Below are 23,267 nucleotides of genomic sequence, written 5' to 3'. Positions count from 1 at the left end.
CTAAGTGGAGAAAGGTCCCAGAGGGGATTAAAAATAATACAAGATGGAGAGCAATTGAGGAATAATGAGCTATGGGGTGGAAGGTGGGAATAGAACATTAGAATGAGAACAAAGCAGGAGAGGGGAAGGAAGATTGGGGAAGTGCAAGAAATCAGGGCTTCCATTTTCTGCAGAAAATGGAGGAGAGGTCAAAGCATGATAAGTGTCTTATCCTTTCTCAAGGTGAAGAAGGAACAAGGAGATAAGTTTTACATGTTATCTTTGGATGGGTTAGAAAAATGAGCTTTACTCAAAAGTTTATTCTTAAAATCCAACATCCACACTATCGTCAACACTATAATGAGGTGAAGAACTCTTGATTTATTCTCCCTTCATAATTTTAAGTCACGATGAATTGATGGTCTTGTACCTTTAAGGTAAATGTCATCTTTTCACAAGGCCTGTTATATAGATCCATTTTTTAAATGTTAGCAGTGTATTTTTGAGTAGGCAGTTGAAAAAATCTGTTATCAACATTTTCAGAAGTTTCAAAAGCCATCTGTCTTGATATTACAAGGGTACATCAAGTAGAGACATAGATGGGAACATTTAGTATAGTGTGGGGCAGGGCATATTGTGTGATTAGTAGCTTGTTACCTTTGTGCTTCCTGATGAGGAAAAACATTTGTTATTTTTTTTTCTTTTTTTTTTTTCTGAGACGGAGTCTCACTCTGTCACCCAGTCTGGAGTGCAGTGGTGCGATCTTGACCCACTGCAGCCTCCACCTCCCAGGTTCAAGTTATTCTCCTGCCTCAGCCTCCCAAGTAGCTGGGATTACAGGTGCATACCACCATGCCCAGCTAATTTTTGTATTCTTAGTAGAGATGGGGTTTCACCATGTTGGCAAGGCTGGCCTCAAACTCTTGGCCTCAGGTGATTGCTCACCTTGACCTCCCAAAGTGCTGAGATTACAGGCGTGAGCCACCACGCCTAGCCAAAACCTTTGTTCTTAAGTCAAAACTGTGAAGAAAAAGAATAATGCTAGTGATTGTTGACCTAATAATTATTTTTCTTTCACCCTTGCTTTGATGATTGGTTGTCATCTTGAGCTGTGTCCACATTCAGGGTTCCCTGGGACAGGACTGAGGAGTAACAGAATACTAGAACTGATGTTGCACCTCCATAAGGCTCCCCAGACCAAGACTGGGCTGGATACCCTTGGAGTATCTGGACATGCCAATGATCATGGGAGTCCTAGAGCTGACCCATGGTCCACTGGTAGAAATGAGGACATACCACAGCTCTTCCCTAAGGTGGCAGCGGGAGGACTTATCAAATTTAGAATAAACATTCCTGATGGTGGGTCAAGACTTTCAGGAAAGTTCTTGCTACCCTGAAGCCTAAAACAAGGTCCAGTTACCTGTCCAATAGCGCCAGTGGTTCATAAACTAGCCAATATGAACACTGATCTCTAGGACCTATTATCCTTTCTTGGCAGAAAGATAAATGGTGATCTCTCACGTTCCTGGCTAATTTCTTTCCCTTCTTTTCTTTGCCTCTACCACTGCTAGAATGGAGAGAATGTTGACCGCCCCTAGATTTGGTTAGTGATAGGGAACTTCTCTCTTGGGCTGCTTTTGTAGCATATGATTTTCAAATTGGAGTTTGTGTTATGCTATTGAGAAGGATGTCTTCAAATGTTCCTGAAAAACATGAAGCCATTTGACTTGTCTAGGTTAGTGCACTAAGTCTGGTAAGGAACTGGCATGTAACAAGTGCATGCCAGCTTACTGTGTGCTAGGCACTGTGCTAGAGTTTTATGTGTGTGCTCATTTAGACCTTATAACAACTGGGGTGTGCAATTTCCCCATGTTTTCCATGAGGAATTTTAACTCAGAGAAGCGAGATGGCTTCTTTGCATTTTCATATCCTTATACATGGAGAATTTAGACTTTGCATCCAGTTCTGTATGATTCCATATCTGTAACAGGAAGTTATTTATCTTCTGATGGGAAGTCAGAAGACTTGATCAGCTTACCTGCTGGGTGACAGTGGAGAAGAAACTCCCTTTCTCTGATCCATAGGTTTTCTTTTTCCTTTCTGGATTGAATCATAGTAATTAATAAGAATAGTAACATTCTATGACTCTTCATAGCCCAATAGGAATGAGGAAACTGAGGTGCAGAGAGGATTATTAAGTGGCTTACCCAAGGTCATTTGTGTTGGGGCACATAGAGGGTAGAGGCCAGATGGAGGCCAGACCTACTCTGCTGACTCACATGGTTGTTTTAGGGATCAAATGAAATAATGTGGGAAAACTTGCTTTGAAATCTGTAAGGTGCTATACAAATTCAGGTATTATCGTTATTATAATTAGAGTAAAGAAGGAAATAGAAACTTAGAGCTTAGAGAGATTAACTGCAAAAATACTAGAATTAGAAAAAAATGAATTACTAAATCACATGTTGGCCACAATAAAATAAAAGAAAACAATGAGCTTCAAAACTTAAATTATTTTGCTACTTGTATTAAAAAGAAATACTATGGTAAAATAGCCTCCTAGCACATTAGTCTTGCATGCAATGAGATTATACTACTGATTTGTAGATAGCATTAGAAACAAACTGAGGGAAGTTTGCGTTTCCTGAAGTAATGAGAGGCAAAAAAGCTTAAATGAAGGAATGCTGTTAGTCATGAGCCACAAGCCAGACATGTAATTTATGCCTGAAAATACTTGGAAAATGCATTTCCTGATGATAGAGAAATTGTGATTACTTAGAAAATAAAGGCTGCACAGGTTACCTTTAAAGAATCAACCAATTATCTAGACCGGTAAGTAAAGAATTGGATAATTGAAAGAAGCATATAATTGATTAAAATGGCTGAATTTCATTTTTGTCACGTTTACAATGTTCAATCAAGATTATCAAGAATATTTTGCTCCTTAATAGGATTACTAAGACTCAGGAGGGTGAAAAAGAACATTTAATATGAATCAGAAGTTGCTATGGTATATAATGAGAGTACATTGTGTAGGTGTGTATAAATGTTTTTCGGGTCTCATTGGGTTTTCTATCCAGTGGTTCTCGTATCTCCATCTTGAGAAATTTAAAAACTGATTGACAGTTACCCACCTCCAGTGGTGGGAAGGTGGAGTGCTTACTCTGACGACCTGGACTGGACTGCTAATTATGTGCCAATTGTTGAATGGTGAACTTCTTGAGGCTCTGTGTCCATGTGTTCTCTGTGCATAACCCTGCCTCAGGAGGGTCCCAAATTTACCAGTGTCTGTCTTAAGAACTACTACAATAATTCCTACGTGTAGCCACAGAACATCTGTTATGCAAACCATATGGATCTTCCTTCAATCAGCAACTCAGAAAGCATCACCAGTGAACTCAACCTTGAACTGTGTGCTATACATTTCCTGGCACATGTCCTTCTGAGACAATTGCTCTATGAGGAAACTAGTCTAAGGGAGATGACATCCCTCATTTCTCCAGGTTATCACAGCTTCACTCCTGTGTCATTAGTGTGCAAGAAAGCTGCACGCCTGGATTGTATTAGCCTAGACCTCTAAGTCCACATACAGACATGCTTTCACTGAGTTAGTCATCATAAGAAAAAGCCACATGAAGATATATTTGCATCATCTTGGAAAATGAGGCCCCAAAAATTGTTTCATTGCTCAACTGTTCTTCTAAACATATCAATGAGAGGAATTCCTTTTCACATTTTATTATCAGACAACCATTTGTCTCGTTTAATGAATTAGGATATGCTTCTTTCGATCAAAGATAATTCTGTAACCTATGAGCTTTTCCTTTTTGCCTTAGCTACCAGGAAACTCAAAGTTCAATTTAATGTTCAATTGTAGTAACCAAGTTAGCCTGATTTTTGCTTTCTATTATGTACCTTTGACTCCAGCCATTGCAAATTCTTTATTTTGATATAGACAGGGTATGAATTTTAATTTATCCTATTCAATTCTATAAAAATTTATTGAGTATTCGATAAGCACAAGACATGGTGCTACATCTTGGGTATATAAAAATAAGTGAAATGTAGTCTCTGACCTTTAAGAACTCATAGTTTTATTCAAGAAAAGTTATCATAAGTGTATATACACTATGTAGTAGAAGGTTGATTTTCTAGACGTATTGAGAGAAATTTCAATTTTCCTCTAATTTTGTTCACATAGACAGTTTTAGACATTGGCCAGTTTAGAAATTCTCTTAATTTCAAGTATATTTTTATAACCTAGATATGGAAAAGTATACCTAAGCTTGCTTCAGAAACCCAGATCATTATAAGTAAATGTCAGTGAAGAGATATTACAAAGGTAGGCAAGGTTCTCCCTACTGAGGAAAATATGAACCTCTTTTATTTACTCCTGAAACAAGAACAGGAATTTGACTAGCTTGCTTATAAGCAAATGAGCTTTCACATTCTTGAGTCCTGATTATGTTTCCCTAAGGAGACTACAATGACTTCTCAGGGCATGGAGGTATTACAGTGGTCTCTATGACACCTAGGGACAAGGTTCTGATTTTGCAGAGCTCTGTTTCTGTGAAAGCCAGATAATAAAATGAAGGCATTCTAATGGGAAGTGAAATGGTATTGTTTTCCCTTGTTGGGTCAGATCATTGAATATGGCCGGGTATCACTGTTCATGAGGCAAACATCTGACCCAAGAGGTAATCTGTTTGATAGGCCAAAATAACCTACAAATGTTTAAAGCTTGCATGAGATTCTTGTTGGACCCTCAGCACAATGAATTTTTTTTGTTTTAAATTTAGAGATTGAACAGGGAGCCTAGTTTTGGCTGCTGTCCATGTGGTTCATTGTGCAATTTAGTTGAAGGAGACCACTATATACAAAGGGTTTATTCTTGTCCGGGCTGAAAAGTAATTCCTGCCTTTAAAAATGACAAACCTAGAGACTTTTAGGAAGTAAAAGTGACTTCTATCCATCTATAACTTTTAAATATATCTTTCAGATGTACTTTTGAAAACAGAGTGATTATTCAGCTGAGGATTATAGAGAATGTTAATTGTTTAATCACTACTTCAATACTAAGGTTGCATATGATGCAATATATGATTGGAGGATAAGCAAACTAAAACTGACATGTAGTTACTTGATTTCTAAAAATATCTGTCCCTGACAGAGCTCCCTTAGCATATGTTTAGCATACTTTTCCTTAATCTTTGAAATTTATATTTCTCCTATTGCCCTCATTTCTTTGGAAGTGTATCATATGGGTTCACACACACGGTATGAGTAAAATACTTTATATGGTATATGGAGATGGTGCTGATAATGAGGCCAAGATTACTGGTTTGATTCTCTCTCTGATTGTTCCTTCTTGGTATCATTTGCTGGCTCCTCATCTTATCTCAGTCTCTTAAAGGTTGATGCTTCCCAGGGTTCTCTGCGAATCCCTGTCTTCTCTTTCTACGTTTTCTTTCCCCAGACGATTTCACCCATTTCTGGCACTTCGCCCTCTCTCCATCTGCATATCCTCCCATCTTCACATAAAGAGGAAAACACACAGCCATACAACCTAAGTTTAGACTGAGATGCTAGCCCTGGATAGGTATACTCCCTGTGTACACCAGGAGACTGGGCTGTGTTAACGGCATGTGAAAAATTTTAGATGTTAAACAACTATCTTCAGCAGAGAGTGTACCAATGGTTAGATGGTCACTCCCTCCTGTGCGTTGAAAATGGTACGTACCCAAGGCTTCTGGGACTTGAAGGCCACATAGGGTGATATCTTTTGTGGCCCACTTGCCAGATGGCTCCTTGAATACTGGTAGCCTTCTATCATTGCAACATCTTGGGCCAGGATAGTGCAGCCTAGGTACAAAAAAGTCCTTTGGCTTTCTGAATTCAGCAGCTTGTTTTGATAACCTCTTTGGCATATAAAGAGAATAAAGAAAGCCACTTTTGGGGGTGAACAACTGAGCTTGCATCAAAGTCATTTCCAAGTATACAGCTACCCATCATTTTTTAGTATGATAACTTTGCTTTCTGTATTACAAAAACCCATGCAGGAGCATAATTATTTTAAAAACAATCATAACCATTTTAATAGAACAAATACATCCCACAGGGGGTGGTATAGCTGGTATACTAATTGTCCATAAAATGATTTGGTTGCCTCTCTAACTGCTATACATTAGGCTAACATCACTTTGAAAAGATAACTTTGTTTTGGTTTAAACAACAGTTTAAATACTTGAATAAATTTTCCTTAATAATTGAAAAGACACAGAAGGGCTTGAGTCACTGTTGATGAACAATTGCACCATTTCAAAGTAAATGAGTGTGAATCATCAATATGTAAACACAGTCTTTCCAGAATATACAGGCAAACACTAGTAATTCATACAGTTCTTTGATTAGAAGGAATCAGATTCACTTTAGTCATAAGTAAGCTCAATTAGATGCTGTTTAATTCCATTCCTTTTCTAAACTTATCATAGTCATGGTAGTACAATTTAACTGATTTTCTTATCCAATAGCCTAAGCCTTTTTCATGGTATAATGTGGTACAAAGGCTGATATGTCAAACATTTATATAGGTAGAACATTCCATTATAACTCCAATGATTGGTAAGCAAAAGTTGTTAATCACAATGTAGAATGTAGCAATTCAGCTCATCTGTCACAGAATAAATTATTTTTTCTAATAAAATTAGTAAATGATATAATTTAAAACTTTTTCTCAATGAGCATGTTTAAGAATCGGCTAGGGAGTATACAAATGTTAGTCATATCCGCTCATTCTGGGAGGCTTTTTCAATAGTGTTATTGATTTTTTTTCTTACATAGCACATGAAAAGCATGAAATTATATGGCAGCAGGACAATTTTAAAGAACCCCGTATGGTAGTCTACTTAGGGCATCTGTTTGAAACATTAACATTAGGAAACACAAACCTATTCATTCTCTCTCCTCCCACCCCCATCTTTTTGTTATTTTAGACAAACAAAGGTGATGCACTTGCCAACCGAGTCCAGAACACGCTTGGAAACTATGATGAAATGAAGGATTTGCTAACTAATCATTCTAATCAGAATCATCTAGTGGGAATTCCAAAGAATTCTGTGCCCCAGAATCCCATCAACAAAAATGAACCAAGCTTTTTTCCAGAACAAAAGAACAGAATAATTCCACCTCACCAGGATAATACCCATCCTTCAGCACCAATGCCTCCACCTTCTGTTGTGATACTGAATTCAACTCTAATACACAGCAACAGAAAATCAAAACCTGAGTGGTCACGTGATAGTCATAACCCTAGCACTGTACTGGCAAGCCAGGCCAGTGGTCAGCCAAACAAGATGCAGACTTTGACACAGGACCAGTCTCAAGCCAAACTGGAAGACTTCTTTGTCTACCCAGCTGAACAGCCCCAGATTGGAGAAGTTGAAGAGTCAAACCCATCTGCAAAGGAAGACAGTAACCCTAAGTCTAGTGGAGAAGATGCTTTCAAAGAAATCTTTCAATCCAATTCACCAGAAAAATCTGAATTCGCTGTGCAAGCACCTGGGTCTCCCCTAGTGGCTTCCTCTTTATTAGCTCCTAGCAGTGGCCTTTCAGTTCAAAACTTCCCACCAGGGCTTTACTGCAAAACAAGCATGGGGCAGCAAAAGCCAACTGCATACGTCAGACCCATGGATGGCCAGGACCAAGCACCGGACATCTCGCCAACACTGAAACCTTCAATTGAATTTGAGAACAGCTTTGGGAATCTGTCATTTGGAACACTCTTGGATGGAAAACCCAGTGCAGCCAGTTCAAAGACTAAACTGCCAAAGTTCACCATCCTCCAAACAAGTGAAGTAAGTAATTTTTAAAGTTTTGTTTGGTTTCACTTTTTAAAATTTCTCTGCTCTAACCTCTATAATACAGTATTCACAAGCAGCTCTCATTTACCTTATTGAGCTGTATAGGATACTCTTCAAGTTCAGAGTCTGAGTTTTGATCTTCTGTCACTTGTGACATAACTGATTAACACACTGCAAACAAAGTTAAATCTCCATAATTTGGAATGACAAAAGACAAGATTGGTCTGACTGAATGATTGACAAGTTGGAGTTATAAAAGAGTTTTATAAAATACAGTTGTAGTAATATTATGTACAAATTAATAACATTTGAGATTATAATTGGTCATAAGTAGTATGAGGTTCATGAGAAGATTGCGAGTCACTATAGGCCTTCACTACTCAATAGCATATTCTAAACTTAAAATACAGAAGTTCGTTAAAGTAGAAGAATGTAGAAGTGTGGTTTGCCGGAACCTGAAATAGAAGGAATTCTTTAAGAATTTTAGTTTCTTGAGTGATTACAGAGCTATTCCTTGGCAAGATCTTAATGTTATCTTCCATATCCATCAATCTTCCCTTCTGCATCTCTTTCCTCCACAGGTATCTACATAGCCCTTTTATTCTACCTTCATCCTTTCTGTCAAAGCAAAAGGCATTGCAAGTAACTAAAGCCCACTGGTTTAGAATGACTAAATATCCTACCCATTTCAGGACTCATTGCCTTGTAAAAGAGAAGTCCAGAGGCACCAAAGCCTCTTCTGAGGAATGAATCGCTAATGATTGGATTCCAGGCCTTGTGGTCCCTGGGTGGGGAGCATATATGGTGCTGCCTCTCAGACACCACCATGTAAGCGGCTGTCTACTGCACCTCAAGGTCTTGATTGGAAGAAGCCACTGCCTTTAGACTGGATTCCTGTCACTGGTGACTAAAGGCTTGAAATAATACAGAGGAAGAAGTAGGGTTAATTCTTACTCAATAGGAGTGACAGGCAGTCTGTCTGAATGGTCACAGATTCCAAGTCAGTGGTATCTGAGTTAGAGAAGTGTGACCCTATAAGCCCCCTGGTTCTCCTTCCTTTATTTATCCTCAGCAGATGTGGTGATTTCAGAGGACAATGGGAACATAAAGGGAGGGAGGCCTGGGGCTGTTGACTATATTTTCTGAATGTATGTTTTTGATATTGTTTCATTTCTGAGGCAGTTTTGCTTTTTGTACCATCATTCATCCAGTCTTGTCAAGCTTCCTCTTAAGTATCTCTCTAGTCTGTCACCTCTACCCCCACTGCCTTTGAACCACCTGTGAGCCCTCAGTGGACTGCTGTGAGAGCCCCTCTTGACTGGTCTCCTTCCCTCTAGTCTCACCTCTCTTCCATACCATCCATGCAGGCTCATCTAACAGGCAGATCTGACCATGTCACTCCCTGCTTTTGATTCTTCAGTGCCTTCTCATCACTTCCAGGGAAAAGTCCAAATTTCTTAGTCACACATACAAGGCTCTTCACCCTTTAGTTTCATACTCCTTTTTTGGCTACATATTTCACTACTTCTTCATGTGCAGTTGAAATCCCAGCCATATGGGACTACCTGTGGTTCCCTGTCATGTCATGCTTTATCACGCTTCCTTGCTTTTTGACCTGCTGTCCCCTCAGCCTAGAATGTCTTTCCCCACCCTCCCTTGTCTTCCTGGTGAAGTCCTGTTTCTTCTTCAGGTCTGGTCTGTTGTCACCTTCTCTGTGAAAGCTTCGCTGATCCCCTCAGCTTAATTAAAAACCCTTGTCTTGGCTCCTCTAGCACCTTCTATATGCCTTGATTGGCACCGACTCCATTGTATTGTAGTGATTCGGTTATGTTTCTATCTCCTCTACTAGACTGTGAGCTCACTAAGAGCAAGGAATACCTCATTCTCTCTGTATCCCAAGCGCCTAGCAAATACTTAGCACATAATAGATATTCAATAAATGTTTGTTGAATGAATGAATTTCAAAAATGGTTACTTGATTACATTTTCTAAGCCACAATGTTAATCAAATAACATGCACAAATGTAAACAATTGCTAGAAAATCCATCATGAGTTATATCTTTTTCAGTTGTATTCTGTCTGCGTGTTTCTTACTCTGCTCTGCTCCTGTTCTGTCATTGAGAAATCCTAGCCATAATTTCTACGGAATGACTTAATACAGGCTTTAATACTTAAAAACCAAAAAAGAGATCTGCTTTGAAAAAGTAGAAGTATAATGGGAGATGGGGATATCATTCTTGTTTCTTCTTTTGCCCTGGTATCTGCTGCTGTTCCCTCCTTACACAGCCAGAACTGATCTGGAAATAGCACTGCCCCATAAAGCAGTCTGTCAGCCTGTTTCCATACCTCATTAGTAGAGTGACAAATCACAGACCCAGTGAAATCCACTCTGTTGTAATTCTCTCTCTTATACATTCACAAAATGGCTGACCCAGATTCAGAAATGACTTCATGCTTTCACTCAGTGCTCTGGCACACCAACGAGAGGTACATTTTCAAGACAATCTGAGCTGTCATCAGCTCTGGAGACAATTATCCTGGGAGCAGCCTATGTGCATGCAGCCTTGGTGATGGTACAAACAGACCTTGGTAGAGCTCTGTATGAAAAATGGGCCAGGTGCAATAAGTCATGATAGGAGATCAGTGAAGAAAGTACTTATTTTAAAATATGGGTTTCAACGAATGATTTGACAGAAGAGTAGAGAGAAGCTTAAAGCCCTAAACTCAGAGGCATATACAGAACCCGAGGGTAACGTGAAAACCAAAAATAGGAGGAAAAGAAAAGAGAGGTTACACAGCCCACCAAGAGAGCTTAGAAGGGTGCAGATTAAAATGCGGGCATAAATATAGACAGGGTGGAGCATTACGGAGCTTTGAACCTAATGGAATTTACGTGGCTAAAACTCTGACCAAGTCTGAAAATTCGCCGTATTAAATCTTGATGCACTTTTCAAAAACACTTAGCATTAGAATTCAGCCCCAGTTCCTGGCGCCAAGAAGTTTCAGGCACTGGGTTCCGGGTCCCTAGTCAGTGTAGCTGTCTTTGATGAGTGGTAACATTACTCTGAGTTATTACCAAAAAGACTTATCCGTGGAGCAATCACAGTATTTCTTTGAGCATTCTCAACTTTTTCCCCGGCTCTAGTGACAGGAGGTTGATGAGTGTTAGTGAAGTGCATTTGTGGAGAAGGTGAAGCGGGATGGGTTGAATGGCCAGAAAACAGACAGCATTCTAAGATATACAAATAAGCAGGTAACATTATATTTATGAATTGAGAGATCACAAACTGTTACTGAAATGTGATGTGCAAGTGTGTGTGCCCATGTTTGTTTATGTGTCCACATATTGAGTATATGGTGGGGAGATTTTTATTTTTTATCCTTGAAACATTTCAATGCATCTTAGAATTTCTGTATCAACAATAAGGATATTAGAAGTATAACCAACTTCATTGCAGAAGGTCAACTTTTCAATTGAGGCATGTCATTTTAACAAATAATTTGTTTAAAAACTTTATGTTGGTTGGGCGCAGTGGCTCACACCTGTAATCCCAGCACTTTGGGAGGATGAGATGGGTGGATCATGAGGTCAAGAGATCTAGACCATCCTGGCCAACTTGGTGAAACCCTGTCTCTACTAAAAATACAAAAATTAGCTGGCCACGGTGGCACACACCTGTAGTCCCAGCTACTCGGGAGACTGAAGCAGGAGAATAGCTTGAACCCGGGAGGCAGAGGTTGCAGTGAGCCAAGGTTGCGCCACTGCACTCCAGCCTGGTGACAAAGCTAGACTCTGTCTCAAAAATAAATAAATAAACAAACAAACAACAAACAAAACTTCATGTCATAGAGTTTATTAACATTCCTGGCAATAACAACAACAAATTGCTGATGTGTTCTGCAGTTGGGTTTAGAAGAATTTTTTGGGAACTGCATCTGAAAACAGTAAAAGGCCTATTTATATCAAGTGGAAACTGAGGGTTGCTTGCAGATGGTGTTTTATTAGGAAATGAATTTGTTAATAAATGTAGCTTTATACATGATTTCTTTACATATGTTTTTGTTTATTTTTACCTTAGGATAAAAATCTGCTGGTGTAGACAGCTTTGCATTTTGGTGCAATTTGTTATTAGTATAGATTGCCAAGTAAATAATCACATGCATGTGAAAGGATTGATACCACATATTAAGTGTCTCCATCCTAAGTCAATAAGCTTTTGAAAGTACAAAACTAACATGTAGAGTGTCATATCCCTAAAGGGTTATTTGCTTTACATGCTGCTCTTGGCTGTGATCTAAGGCTATCTGAGGCTCCAATTGCCGCAAAACTAGTGGCCTTAGAAAAGTTTGATAGAAATGATGTGGGATTTGTCTGCAGCTTATTTTAGTGGGTAACTTTGTCACTAGCTGAGAAATTATTGCTAACATTTGTGACTGTGACTGTTTTGTTTCACACCCTATGTAGTGATCACTGTGAGTATAATTACCTTTATTTATTGTGAGGTAGATAGTAAACTCAGGTCCCTTGTGTGAGAACTGCACAGAATGCTAGGATATTACCATTGGTGTTCTAGATATGTTCATGCAGCTACACAGAAATGAGACAGCTGCTTCACTGAATGGAAGGCCATCCAGTTGCTGTTTGCAACTCAGGCTAAGAATTTTTCACTTGACGTATTAATCTGTTTTCATGCTGCTGATAAAGACATACCTGAGACGGAGCATTTACAAAAGAAAGATATTTAATGGACTTACACTTCCACGTGGCTGGGGAGGCCTCACAATCATGGCTGAAGGTGAGAGGCATATCTCCCATTGTGGCAGACAAGAGAGGAGAATTTGTGCAGGGAAACTCCCCCTTGTAATAAACATCAGACCTTGTGATACTTACTATCATGAGAACATCACAGCAAAGACCTGCTCCCATGATTCAATGACCTGCCATTGGGCTCCTCCCACAAAGCATGGGAATTGTGGGAATTACAATTCAAGATAAGATTTGGGTGGGGACAGAGCCAAACCATATTAATCCACCCCCAGCCCCTCCCAAATCTCATGTCCTCACATTTCGAATCCAATCATGCCTTCCCAACAGTACCCCAAAGTCTTAACTCATTTCAGCATTAACTCAAAAGTCCACAGTCTAAAGTCTAATCTGAGTCAATGCAAGTCCCTTCTGCTTATGAGTCTATAAATTCAAAAGCAAGTTAGTTACTTTCTGGATACAATGGAGGTATAGGCATTGGGTAAATACAGCCATTCCAAATGGGAGAAATTGGTCAAAACAAAGGGGCTACAGGCCCCATACAAGTCCGAATCCAGCAGGGCCGTCAAACCTTAAAGTTCCAAAATGATCTCCTTTGACTCCATGACTCATATTCAGATCATGGTGATGCAAGAGGTGGGTTCCCATGGTCTTGGGCAGCTCTGCCTCTATGGCTTTGCAGGGCATAGCCCCCTTCCTGGCTACTTTCATGGGCTGGCATTGAGTGTCTGTGGCTTTTCCAGGTGCATGGTGCAAGCTGTTGATGGATCTACCATTCTGGGGTCTGGAGGTTGGTGGCCTTCTTCTCACAGCTCCACTAGGTGGTGCCGCAGTAGGGATCCTGTGGGGGGCTCCAACCCTACATTTCCCTTTCACATTGTCCTAGCAGAGGTTCTCCATGAGGGCCCTGCCTCTGCCGCAAACTTCTGCCTGGATATCCAGGCATTTCCATACATCCTCTGAAATCTAGGTGGAGGTTCCCAAACCTCAGTTCTTGACTTCTCTGCACCTGCAGGCTCAACACCATGTGGAAGCTGCCAAGGTGTGGGCCTTCTATTCTCTGAAACAACAGCCCAAGTTTTACCTTGGCCCCTTTTAGCCATGGCTGGAGCAACTAGAATGCAGGTACCAAGTCCCTAGGCTGCACAGAGCAGAGGGCCCTGGACCTGGCCTATGAAACCATCATTTCCTCCTAGGCCTCCTGGCTTGTGATGGGAGGTGCTGCTGTGAAGAACTCTGACATGCCCTGGAGACATTTTCCCTATTAACATTCGGCTCCCTGTTACTTATGCAAAATTCTACAGCTGGCTTGAATTTCACCTCAGAAAATGGGATTTTCTTTCCTATTGCATTGTCAAGCTGCAAATTTTCCAAACTTTTATGCTCTGTTTCCCTTTTGAAATGGAATGCCTTTAACAACACCCAAGTCCCCTCTTGAATGCTTTGCTGCATAGAAATTTCTTCTGCCAGATATCCTAAATCATCTCTCTTAAGTTCAAAGTTCCACAAATATCTAGGGCTGGGGCAAAATGCCACCAGTCTCTTTGCTAAAACATAACTAGAGTCACCTTTGCTCCAATTCCCAACAAGTAACTCATCTCCGTCTGAGCCCACCTCACCCTGGATTTCATTGTCCATATTATTATCGGCATTTTGGTCAAAGACAGTCAACAAGTCTCTAGGAAGTTCCAAACTTTCCCACATTTTCCTATCTTATTCTGAGCCCTCCCAACTGTTCCAATCTCTGCCTGTTACCCAGTTCCAAAGTTGCTTCCACATTTTCATGTATCTTTTCAGCAGCACCCCACTCCTGGTACGAATTTCCTGTATTAGTCCATTTTTATGCTGCTGATGAAGACATATCTGAGACTGGGCAATTTACAAAAGAAAGATTTAATGGACTTACAGTTCCATGTGGCTGGGGAGGCCTTGCAATTGTAGCAGTAAGTTAAAGACACATCTCTCATGGTGACAGACAAGAGAAGAGAGCTTGTGCAGGGAAACTCCCCCTTATAATAACCATCAGATATGGTGAGACTTACTGACTATCATGAGAACAGCACAGGAAAGACCTGCCCTTGTGATTCAATTACGTCCCACCAGGTTCCTCTCATGAAGCGTGGGAACTGTGGGAGTTACAATTCAAGATGAGATTTGGGTGGGGACACAGCCAAACCATGTCACTTGAGGTATATCACCAGTTTATTTTTTGTGCATTCTTACGAAAATAAAATAGTATTGAGTCCAAGGCTATATCTGGGCTATTTCTAAACCCATCAAAATGAAGGGATAAGTTTATACTTTTAGGGTGCCAGAAAAGACTCTTGAAATTAGTATTTGTCTTATAGCTGTGTGGAATCTAGAAAGCTTTGTACCTTCTTCTCTGCTAGTCCATCCCCTGATAGTTGCATTTTGTTTATGCTTTTTTACTAACTCTTCCAACTCACTGGTCTCATTGGTATTCAAATTCATTTTCTTATCATATTCCTCCTAACTTTCTCTTCATATTTCCTCTAACTTTAGTGTCTCCCTAAGCTAAATGAAGTGGTCTCCAACTGAACATGTGCAGTTGATAGTAATACAGATAGAATACCTGGCTTTACATTCTTCATGATGGAAAGGTTGGATATGCTAGGAGAGAAGAGATTAGGAAAGGTGTCCTGAGGAGTGGAGACTGAGACCATTCTCACAATAGCAGGACTGATTTGTCAGGCAGAGACACAGAGGAAACCAGGGAGGGTTTCACAGAGAATAAATGGGAAGTTTGTTTTGAACTTGGCCTTTAATATTGGGTAGTATTAGAGTAGTTCAAGAGGAATCTGGAGAGCAGTTCATATGTGTGCATATTAGTGATGAATAGAGATAATAGCATAAACAGAAAGGGGAAGTGAGTAAAATGTAGAGTATGTTATAAGGATAGGCCAGTTTATCTGCAGCTGCGGATATGTGGGACCAAAGTGAGAGAGCTCAAAAACCAGATTGTCAGTTCTCTTGAATTTGTAGGCAATGTGGCAACCAGAGTGTGATGCTGAACTTGACACGTTACTTTCCTTGTCATCGTAGGAGACCTAGGAATTCTCTCAAGACAATTGCCATCATCAATTCAGGCAGTAATTTCTGAGCTTTCCCAGGTTTGTTCTCTACCTCCCTACAAGAAAGGACATCTCAATTCTTCTCTTGTAACCATCCTTTCTTTTTCAGTGTGCTTTCCCAAGGATCTTTCTAAAGTAATGCTGAACTAGCTATTTTATACCATACTTTCCTTCCCTTGGGGTCCTTGTGCTCCATTCATCCCCTTTTTCTTCCATTTTTTTTTTTTTCATTGGCATTAGTCAAACTCAGAGATAGGTCTCAAAGATGGCTTCTTAAAGAGTATGCAGATACTTGGGATTTTTTTTCTTCCTGTTTCCTCAAGTCCTCTTCTTTCTCATATGTATTTTTTTTCTTTTCTAAGGCTGTATGCAAGTGGTTCTAGCCATCAGCATCCTAAAACGATGTCAGTGATTTCAACATGCCGTTGTATAGGTAGATCAGAGTATTTGCTTTTAGTGCATCTTTCTTGGCACACTTTGCTTTTAAAGTCCTTGTCTTTTTTTAACACTTTTTTTGGTTGGAAAGAAACCAAAAGATTGATTTATTCTTACTCTGTTTAAAAAACAATTAATTCTTATGTTATACACATTTCTGTCATCATTATTAATAATGATGCAATTTAAAACAGCACTATTTGATAATTTTAGTGATTCTTCATGAGACAGCTGAAAATAAATCTCTACTTTGGAAAGTGTGAAATATTGCAAAGCATAGTTTTAATAAGGTATACTGAGATGTGGGTCTGTCTTCTGGCCTGGACTTTGTTTGTAAAATTAAGAGAGTTATTTTGCCTTTCTAGGGCTTTTGTCACATGAGGAGATTAGACTAACTCATTGGTGGGGTTGCTTACAGCTCTAAATCTTCTCTTTGTGGTTAAGCCCAAACCTATCTTGTTTGTATAGTAATTTCAGCCATTATCTCCCCAACCCATAATCCTCTAGGAGTATCCACAGTAGAACAGCATGAAGGGATCTGAGCCCTGCCTGCACACATTCAGAACAGTTTGGAACTTTGTAAGACTACGTAAATATGGGCAGACTCGAATTGGATCTTTTTAGGGATTGACTACCAATTCAGTTGGGGTATTCTTATATTTCACCTTTTTTTAATTTAAGTAACAGCTATATGCTGCATTTTACCAGAAAGTACCAAACTGTAGACTCAGCAAATAGCCTCCTAATCCTTTCGTCACCACCCACTAAAATAATGAAAGATAGAGAACTCCTATTTTCACATTACTTCTAGGAAAATATTTTGACAGATTCAGTATGCAGTAAAATGGTAAGCTTTTGTTATGTATATTCCAAATCATCTTGTTATCACTGGCTATATCGATTAGTTCAGTACTTTCTGAGCCAGTCATAAAAAAAGACTTCTCTCATTCTGCATTAAAGAATAAGAGAAATTGACAGGTAGATAACCATATTGATTCAACCCAAATAGTAAATGCAAGGGGCTTTGGACATAAGTAATAAATCTCTTTATGGGAGTTATAAGTGTGTTTGGTATTTTCTATTTGACATGAAAGAAAATAATCTCTAATTAACCATCATTTTAAAGTGAACTGTGCTTTGATTTGGGTTTATAATATAGGTGCCAATAACAAAAACTGTTACCTTTATACTTTATAATTTACAAATGTCTTCATACATCTTATCTTATTTTGATCCAGTTCTAATGAGGTCTGGAATTATCATTTCCTTTTCTGACACAGAAACTTAGTCTCGGAGAGGCTAAGGGTCACTTGCCTAAATGGACACAGCCAGCAAATGGCTATGGCAGGACCAGGACCCAGGCTTTTAGTGACACTTCCACATGGCATTTGGTGTATGGTGTGCTACTGTATATATATGGGTTAATTTTCTAAAAGTAGCTCCTCTACTGGCACATAAAGGGCAAGAGAATAATGAGCTAAATCCAGCTTAAGTTAAAATCCCTTGTTAGGTTCATATTTCAAAAGTCTGGGACTGAACACACCAAAAGAGCAATTTTTCTTGTGGTATTACAGGTTATAGTCATGTGGTTTTCATTTACAAATATGGTGAGAAGTAGTGTTTTTGCAATATTCCTAAATGAGTAACATATGACACACTTGTTAGAGGACCTTTTCTTGGTTCATAAAGTTTCTGAGTTTTTGTGTCTTTAGTGGGATGACTTTATCAGAAATCCTCAGACAACACAGCTAAAATCTAAATTTCTGTGGGTGAAACGCAGCCACCCTCAGAGAAACCTTAAATGTAAATGAGAGGTCAGTAAAAAGTGGGTATGAAACTAATTGCTATAGAAGGAGTAAGACTTCTCTCAATTGTTTGAGCCCCTGAAAAATATATTAATTATAAAAACTGTCTAGGATCATCAAATTGCAAAAGTAGTTACCAAGGAACAGACAGAATTTGTGACATTTATTCATAGACACTAAATGGGTGAGTGTCGCTCTACATCAGCAAAAGAATGCAGATGGTCCATGTACAATCTACTTCAGAAAATTACTGTGACAATAAATGAACTAAGTAGCTGTGAAAGTTCTCTGAAAAGTATACAAGACTCTGCAAATGGGAGGCGTATTAGTTTCCTGTAGCTGCAATCGAATATCACAACTGAGTGGCTTAAAACAAGAGATTTATTTTCTCACACTTCTGGAGACCAGGAGTCCAAAAAGATGCCACACTCATTCCCAGTACTCTAGAGGAGAATATTTATTTGCTTTTAAGTAGCTTCTGGTGGCCCCAGGCATTTCTTGGCTTGTGGCAACATCATGCCAGTCTCTGCCTGCATCTTCACATGGTCTTCTTCTAGGTGTGTCTCTCTGTGTCCTCTTCTTCTAAGGACATCAGTTATTGGATTGAGGGCCTACCTTATATCCCAGATGATTCATGTCTAGATCCTTAACTAACTCCATCTGAAAATACTATACATATATCCAAAAAAGGTCACATTCTGAGGTACTGAGGAATTTTTAGGGAATAGTATTCAACCCTGTATAAGAAAGGTCATTCTTCCCACTTTTCAGACTAAGAGTAGAGGAAGTCTATGCTCTGCTCAGTGTGAAAAGCCTAAGCCAGTCTTTTGCAGGTAGGTGGGCTTCTCCACCTCAGAACCGACTTCAGGTTTAGTCCACAATACTTCTGAGCCAGATCTTTACGCTGTTCAATTTGACTGCGACTATGAGAAAGACAATGGGTCTGGATAAACTGTTAACATATAATTGTGCAAAAATGAGATTTAAAAATCTTTTAGGAAAATATAAAGTTCCTTTTCACTCAGATAATAGATAAAAATAATGTATTAGTACAATTGACTTTTTTTGTGAGCTAGAGCTAAGTGGGCAAACCTTTTCTGAAAAATAATTATTTTCCACTATAGGGGCTATATGGTCTGTCACAAATTCTTAGCTCTGCTATTGTAGCATGAAAACAGCCACAGACAGTACATAAATGGATGGATATGGGTGTGTGCCATAAAATTTGATATATGGATACTGAAGCTTGAATATCACATGTTTCCATGTGTCATGAAATATTCTTTTCCTCTTTTACAAACATCTTACAGTGTAAAAAATACTCTTAACTTGGGAGCCAAACCACAACAGGCAGTGGGCTGGATTTGGCTGGGGAAACTTAGTTTGCTGACCCCTGGGCTAGATCTAGACAAAGTTTCAGACAGCAGAACACATTTTGCTTCTTGTACCTGTTATCAACAGGAAGATGGCTTTTAGAAAGTGGGGAAAGTCAGTTTTATTCTTGTACAGAGCAGAATCCTAGAGTCAGGAGAGGTATCTATAGTCAAGGGAGAATTGGCCAAGGGAGTAGAGGCTCTCCTAGGTCTAGGCCTACAGACAGGTGAACGTAAATGTTGTGTACCCAGGATTTGAAATACTCTTCAACACCACAAATCTCACCCTCCATTCAAGAGAATCTTTTTTCTTAGTAACTCATGGGGTGAAGGTCATTTTACCTTTTGCTTCCTCAGAATTAGAGTGTCTGGACTCCCAGGGCAGGAACCATTTGCATACCTAGTCTTGGACTCAGAATCACAAGACATAAAAGAGGTGACCACAGATATAAGTGCTAAAAGGAAGCCAGCCCTATTATTTTATCTAAGGAGTAGATGGCCTAGGCCAAACCCAATTGACATTCTGGAATCCCTTATAGATCAGAAAAACTAAAGCATGTATTTGACTTGAGCACGGGGAGGTAGAGATTTCTTAGATTCTTGGAAAAACACGTCCTCTTGTATAGCCTATGACTTTGAGTCAAATTAGGTGAAAGGGTTGATGGTCTGTGGCAGCCCCTACAGGCTTTGCATAGCTGATATGTAGGGGTGTTTTTGTATGTGTGTGCACATATGCATGTGTTAGGTGTCCATGTGTCTCTTTGGGGAGGGGGTGCTGAGAAATCCAGTGGACTTCTGGAGGAGGCTAGAAATTATAGCATTCTTGGTACTTTCTGAAATTTTTTGCCCAGCATGCAGGGAGATATCTAGGTTCCTAAGTGATGTAGAATGAAGGAGAAATAACAGACAGGATCTGTTTAGTTAAGGCTTTAGAGATGAGGTGAGGTTCAGCAAGGACTTTGGGAAACACATGGGTTGATGGAGAAAAAAAAAGAGGCTGTATCTTAGATGTAATGAACTGCATAAAGCCTTGAAAGTTAGTGGGGCTCTAAGGTCCATGCTTCCTATGAATGGAATCATGCCACTCATGTCTTGAAGTAGGTATCATAGAAGAATGCTCCAATGATGTTGCAGTTTCATGAAGAAGTTTGGTGTTGGGAGAAGTAGCTGCTATGCTGTATAGTTTCAAGGTCACTGTTCTCATAGAAAACAGGTGAATTGTGACTTCTGTCACTGTTCTTATAGAAAACAGGGTGAATTATGACTTCCAGAGTCAGTTAAGGAGATGGCCGCAGTTCTAGATTGAACCTGTTCTTTGGTCTTCCTCTGCTTGTCAGGTTGTCTTATTCATCCAGACCTTGATGTGAACTTACTGGAGAAGCTGATTTCCTCAGGGACATCCAGAAATGCCTTCCTTGGGCATCTGCTGGATATGGAGACCAGGATGTTCATCCTGAGTGGGGTCTGACCAAATGTTCTCTCCTGTGTGTTGAGACCCCAAAACTGCCTTTCTGCAGTTCTACTCTGTTTAACTTGAATAAATGTGGCCTTCAGATTCTTGGGAAGATGAGAAGCTCTAACTTCCCTTCCCAGTCAAGATTGATGGATAAAAAGGGCCCACACCAGAGACATAAGCCTGAACCCACAATCCACATATATTATAATACATCTAGAAGGAGTGGTCTTATTCAATACTGGAGGGAAGCATTTAGCTCAAGGACAAACATTTTTAAAAACCTAGTGTAACATTTTGAGTAGTTCACACTGAGTTTGATACTATGAATTATTATTTTTTTAAACTCTGAAAATGTTATAGACTGTTGGAAAGATTCACTAGATACTTGTAAAATCCAGTATTTTCTTTTATTCATTCATTTACCAATTTTGCACTGACTGCCCATTGTGTGCCAAGTACTATGCCAGAAGCTGGAAAACTGAGATGATGACATGTTGCCTTATCTTAGGTAGCTAAAGTCTGGGATATAGACACAAAAACAGAAAAGTCACAATGAAGTATAATAGAACAGTGTTTGGTATTCTCTTTCAGCAGAGAAAGAATAGCTACCTGAGGTGTTTAGAAAAGCTTTTTCAAGGAGGTAGTAACTTGTGGCTAGCTCTTGGAGTATGATTGGAAGTTTTCTTGGTGAAGAAGTGGAAATACGGGCATTTCCTTTAATGTAAACCCACATCAAGTTGTAAATTGGCTTGATGTCTTCTGGGATTCATGAGACACAAGAATCAGCTGTGTTTGGAGAGAGAAGGAAAGTTTGGTTGGGAAGACTGGGGGGCTTGGCATCACCTCTACATGATGGAGAGTCTTTTAAATCATTAAAAGGTAAAATGTATAAGGTATAAGCATAGTAAATAATGTTTTAGAAAAACCATCTTGACAGGATGATTGGCGGGGGAGTTGGGGGAAAGGAGTAACATGTTAGGACTGGTGAGATTCGAAGCAGAAAGATTGAACAGGCTGTTGAAATATTCCAGGCCGGAAATGCTAGCAATTTGAATCAGGGTCATTTTTGAGATAGATTTTTAAGTCTGATTCAATGGAATTCAGTGATTAATTAGATGGGCCATTGAAAGGAAGCCAACAGAGAGGAATTTAAAATGATGCTGAGGTTTCTAGCTTGGGCAAGCAATGGATGGGATGGTGATACCATTACCCAAGATTCCTTTCTTTGACATGGAGAGCTTCACAAAGCAGGTAAGTTTTTCCCTTTATCTCTTTTATTGTCATGCTGTCATGATAAAGGCTTTGAATGTCATGATATTTGATTAATGCTTGCACAGTGCTTCTTGTTGTAAAGCTATGTACAAAAAATCATGATCATTTTCTTATGCCTCATTGAAAGATTTATTTCTTACAAATGGCCTTTTTTGTTCATCACTTAAAAATTAATGTCTTACCTCAGAGAAGTTTGATAGTACTTTAGAGAACATGGGAAAATATGCTGAATATTTTCTTAGAAATCATAGAAGTGATAAGTTTCTATTAGTTTTGCAGTATATTAAATATTAAATTATGTTTTGTCTTTCGTAGTTTTTGAAGTCAAATGAACACATTACCAGTTGAATTTATCTTGTACTGATAGCTGTGGACTTTTCTATGATACTTCCTGACTTTGTTTCTTTTAGACTGAAGTTGGCTACACGGGGAACATGTTTACGATGGAGAGTGGGAATGACTTTGCACTCTGTACTATTCTCTCCCTCAGTCCCTATGATATAATATTGATGGAGAAATCACATCCTTTGATTTTGGTGGAGTTGGTGTAGGGTTATTCTGACTATCTGTATATAAATTGTTACCTCAAAAACTGTTTGACTCAGCTCCCCTGCCTTTATTTGGTGACCATGGACATTGCCTTTTAGTTAAGATCAGTGAATTTCTTGTGGTAAAAGCAGGAGGAAAGAGTGGAATTGAGTGTGCAATATTTTTGCACTCCATAGTTCCTAGGATTGCAGTTATGTTTTTTTCAAATATAGATAAATTAATCATAATGTATTTAGTTAACTTTACTTATCCAGTCCATCTCAGTTCTCAACTATTTGAAATTCTCTCTGTAACTCCCATATACTTTTGTGTTTTGAAATTACTGTAAACACAGATATTTTGAGACCTGAAAACTTCACTTCTTGCAATGAACATAGAAGCTTGGCAAGAGGAGGCCTCACCAAATGCCTCACCTTGGCTAATTGCAGAACTGATCCTTGAACTCTCCACCCATAAATCTTGGCATTAAGTGAAAAGAAAAAATATCAGCATTTTGAAGAACAGCTTATATTCTGTTAATGCACATGAATTCAAAGAGCAGTACTCTGAGAAAACTGAATCATTATTTTCTTTGAGTGGGAGCCAAGGAGTGGCAGTAAGACTGTGGAGGTGATAGTGGCACTATTTATAAAATTACAGATTCTTGATTCTGAGAGGGCTCTGCAAAGCCAGCCAGTCCAA

The 23,267-nt window shown here is 39.2% G+C and overlaps 1 protein-coding gene across 1 annotated transcript in view; it reads left to right on the top strand.

The window, feature by feature from the left end:
• The window catches only part of AFF2 (AF4/FMR2 family member 2), a 504,395-nt gene that overhangs the window by 151,056 nt on the left and 330,072 nt on the right, over nt 1-23,267 (top strand). Inside the window, exon 3 of the mRNA XM_033200831.1 lies at nt 6,972-7,832. Within this exon, the coding sequence (XP_033056722.1) occupies nt 6,972-7,832 (861 nt within the window). The remainder of the gene's footprint in view (nt 1-6,971; nt 7,833-23,267) is intronic.

Source organism: Trachypithecus francoisi, unplaced genomic scaffold, assembly GCF_009764315.1.
Source record: "Trachypithecus francoisi isolate TF-2019V2 unplaced genomic scaffold, Tfra_2.0 Lachesis_group6, whole genome shotgun sequence".
Lineage (NCBI taxonomy): Eukaryota > Metazoa > Chordata > Mammalia > Primates > Cercopithecidae > Trachypithecus > Trachypithecus francoisi.
This window is presented reverse-complemented; position numbering and strand designations above follow the sequence as displayed.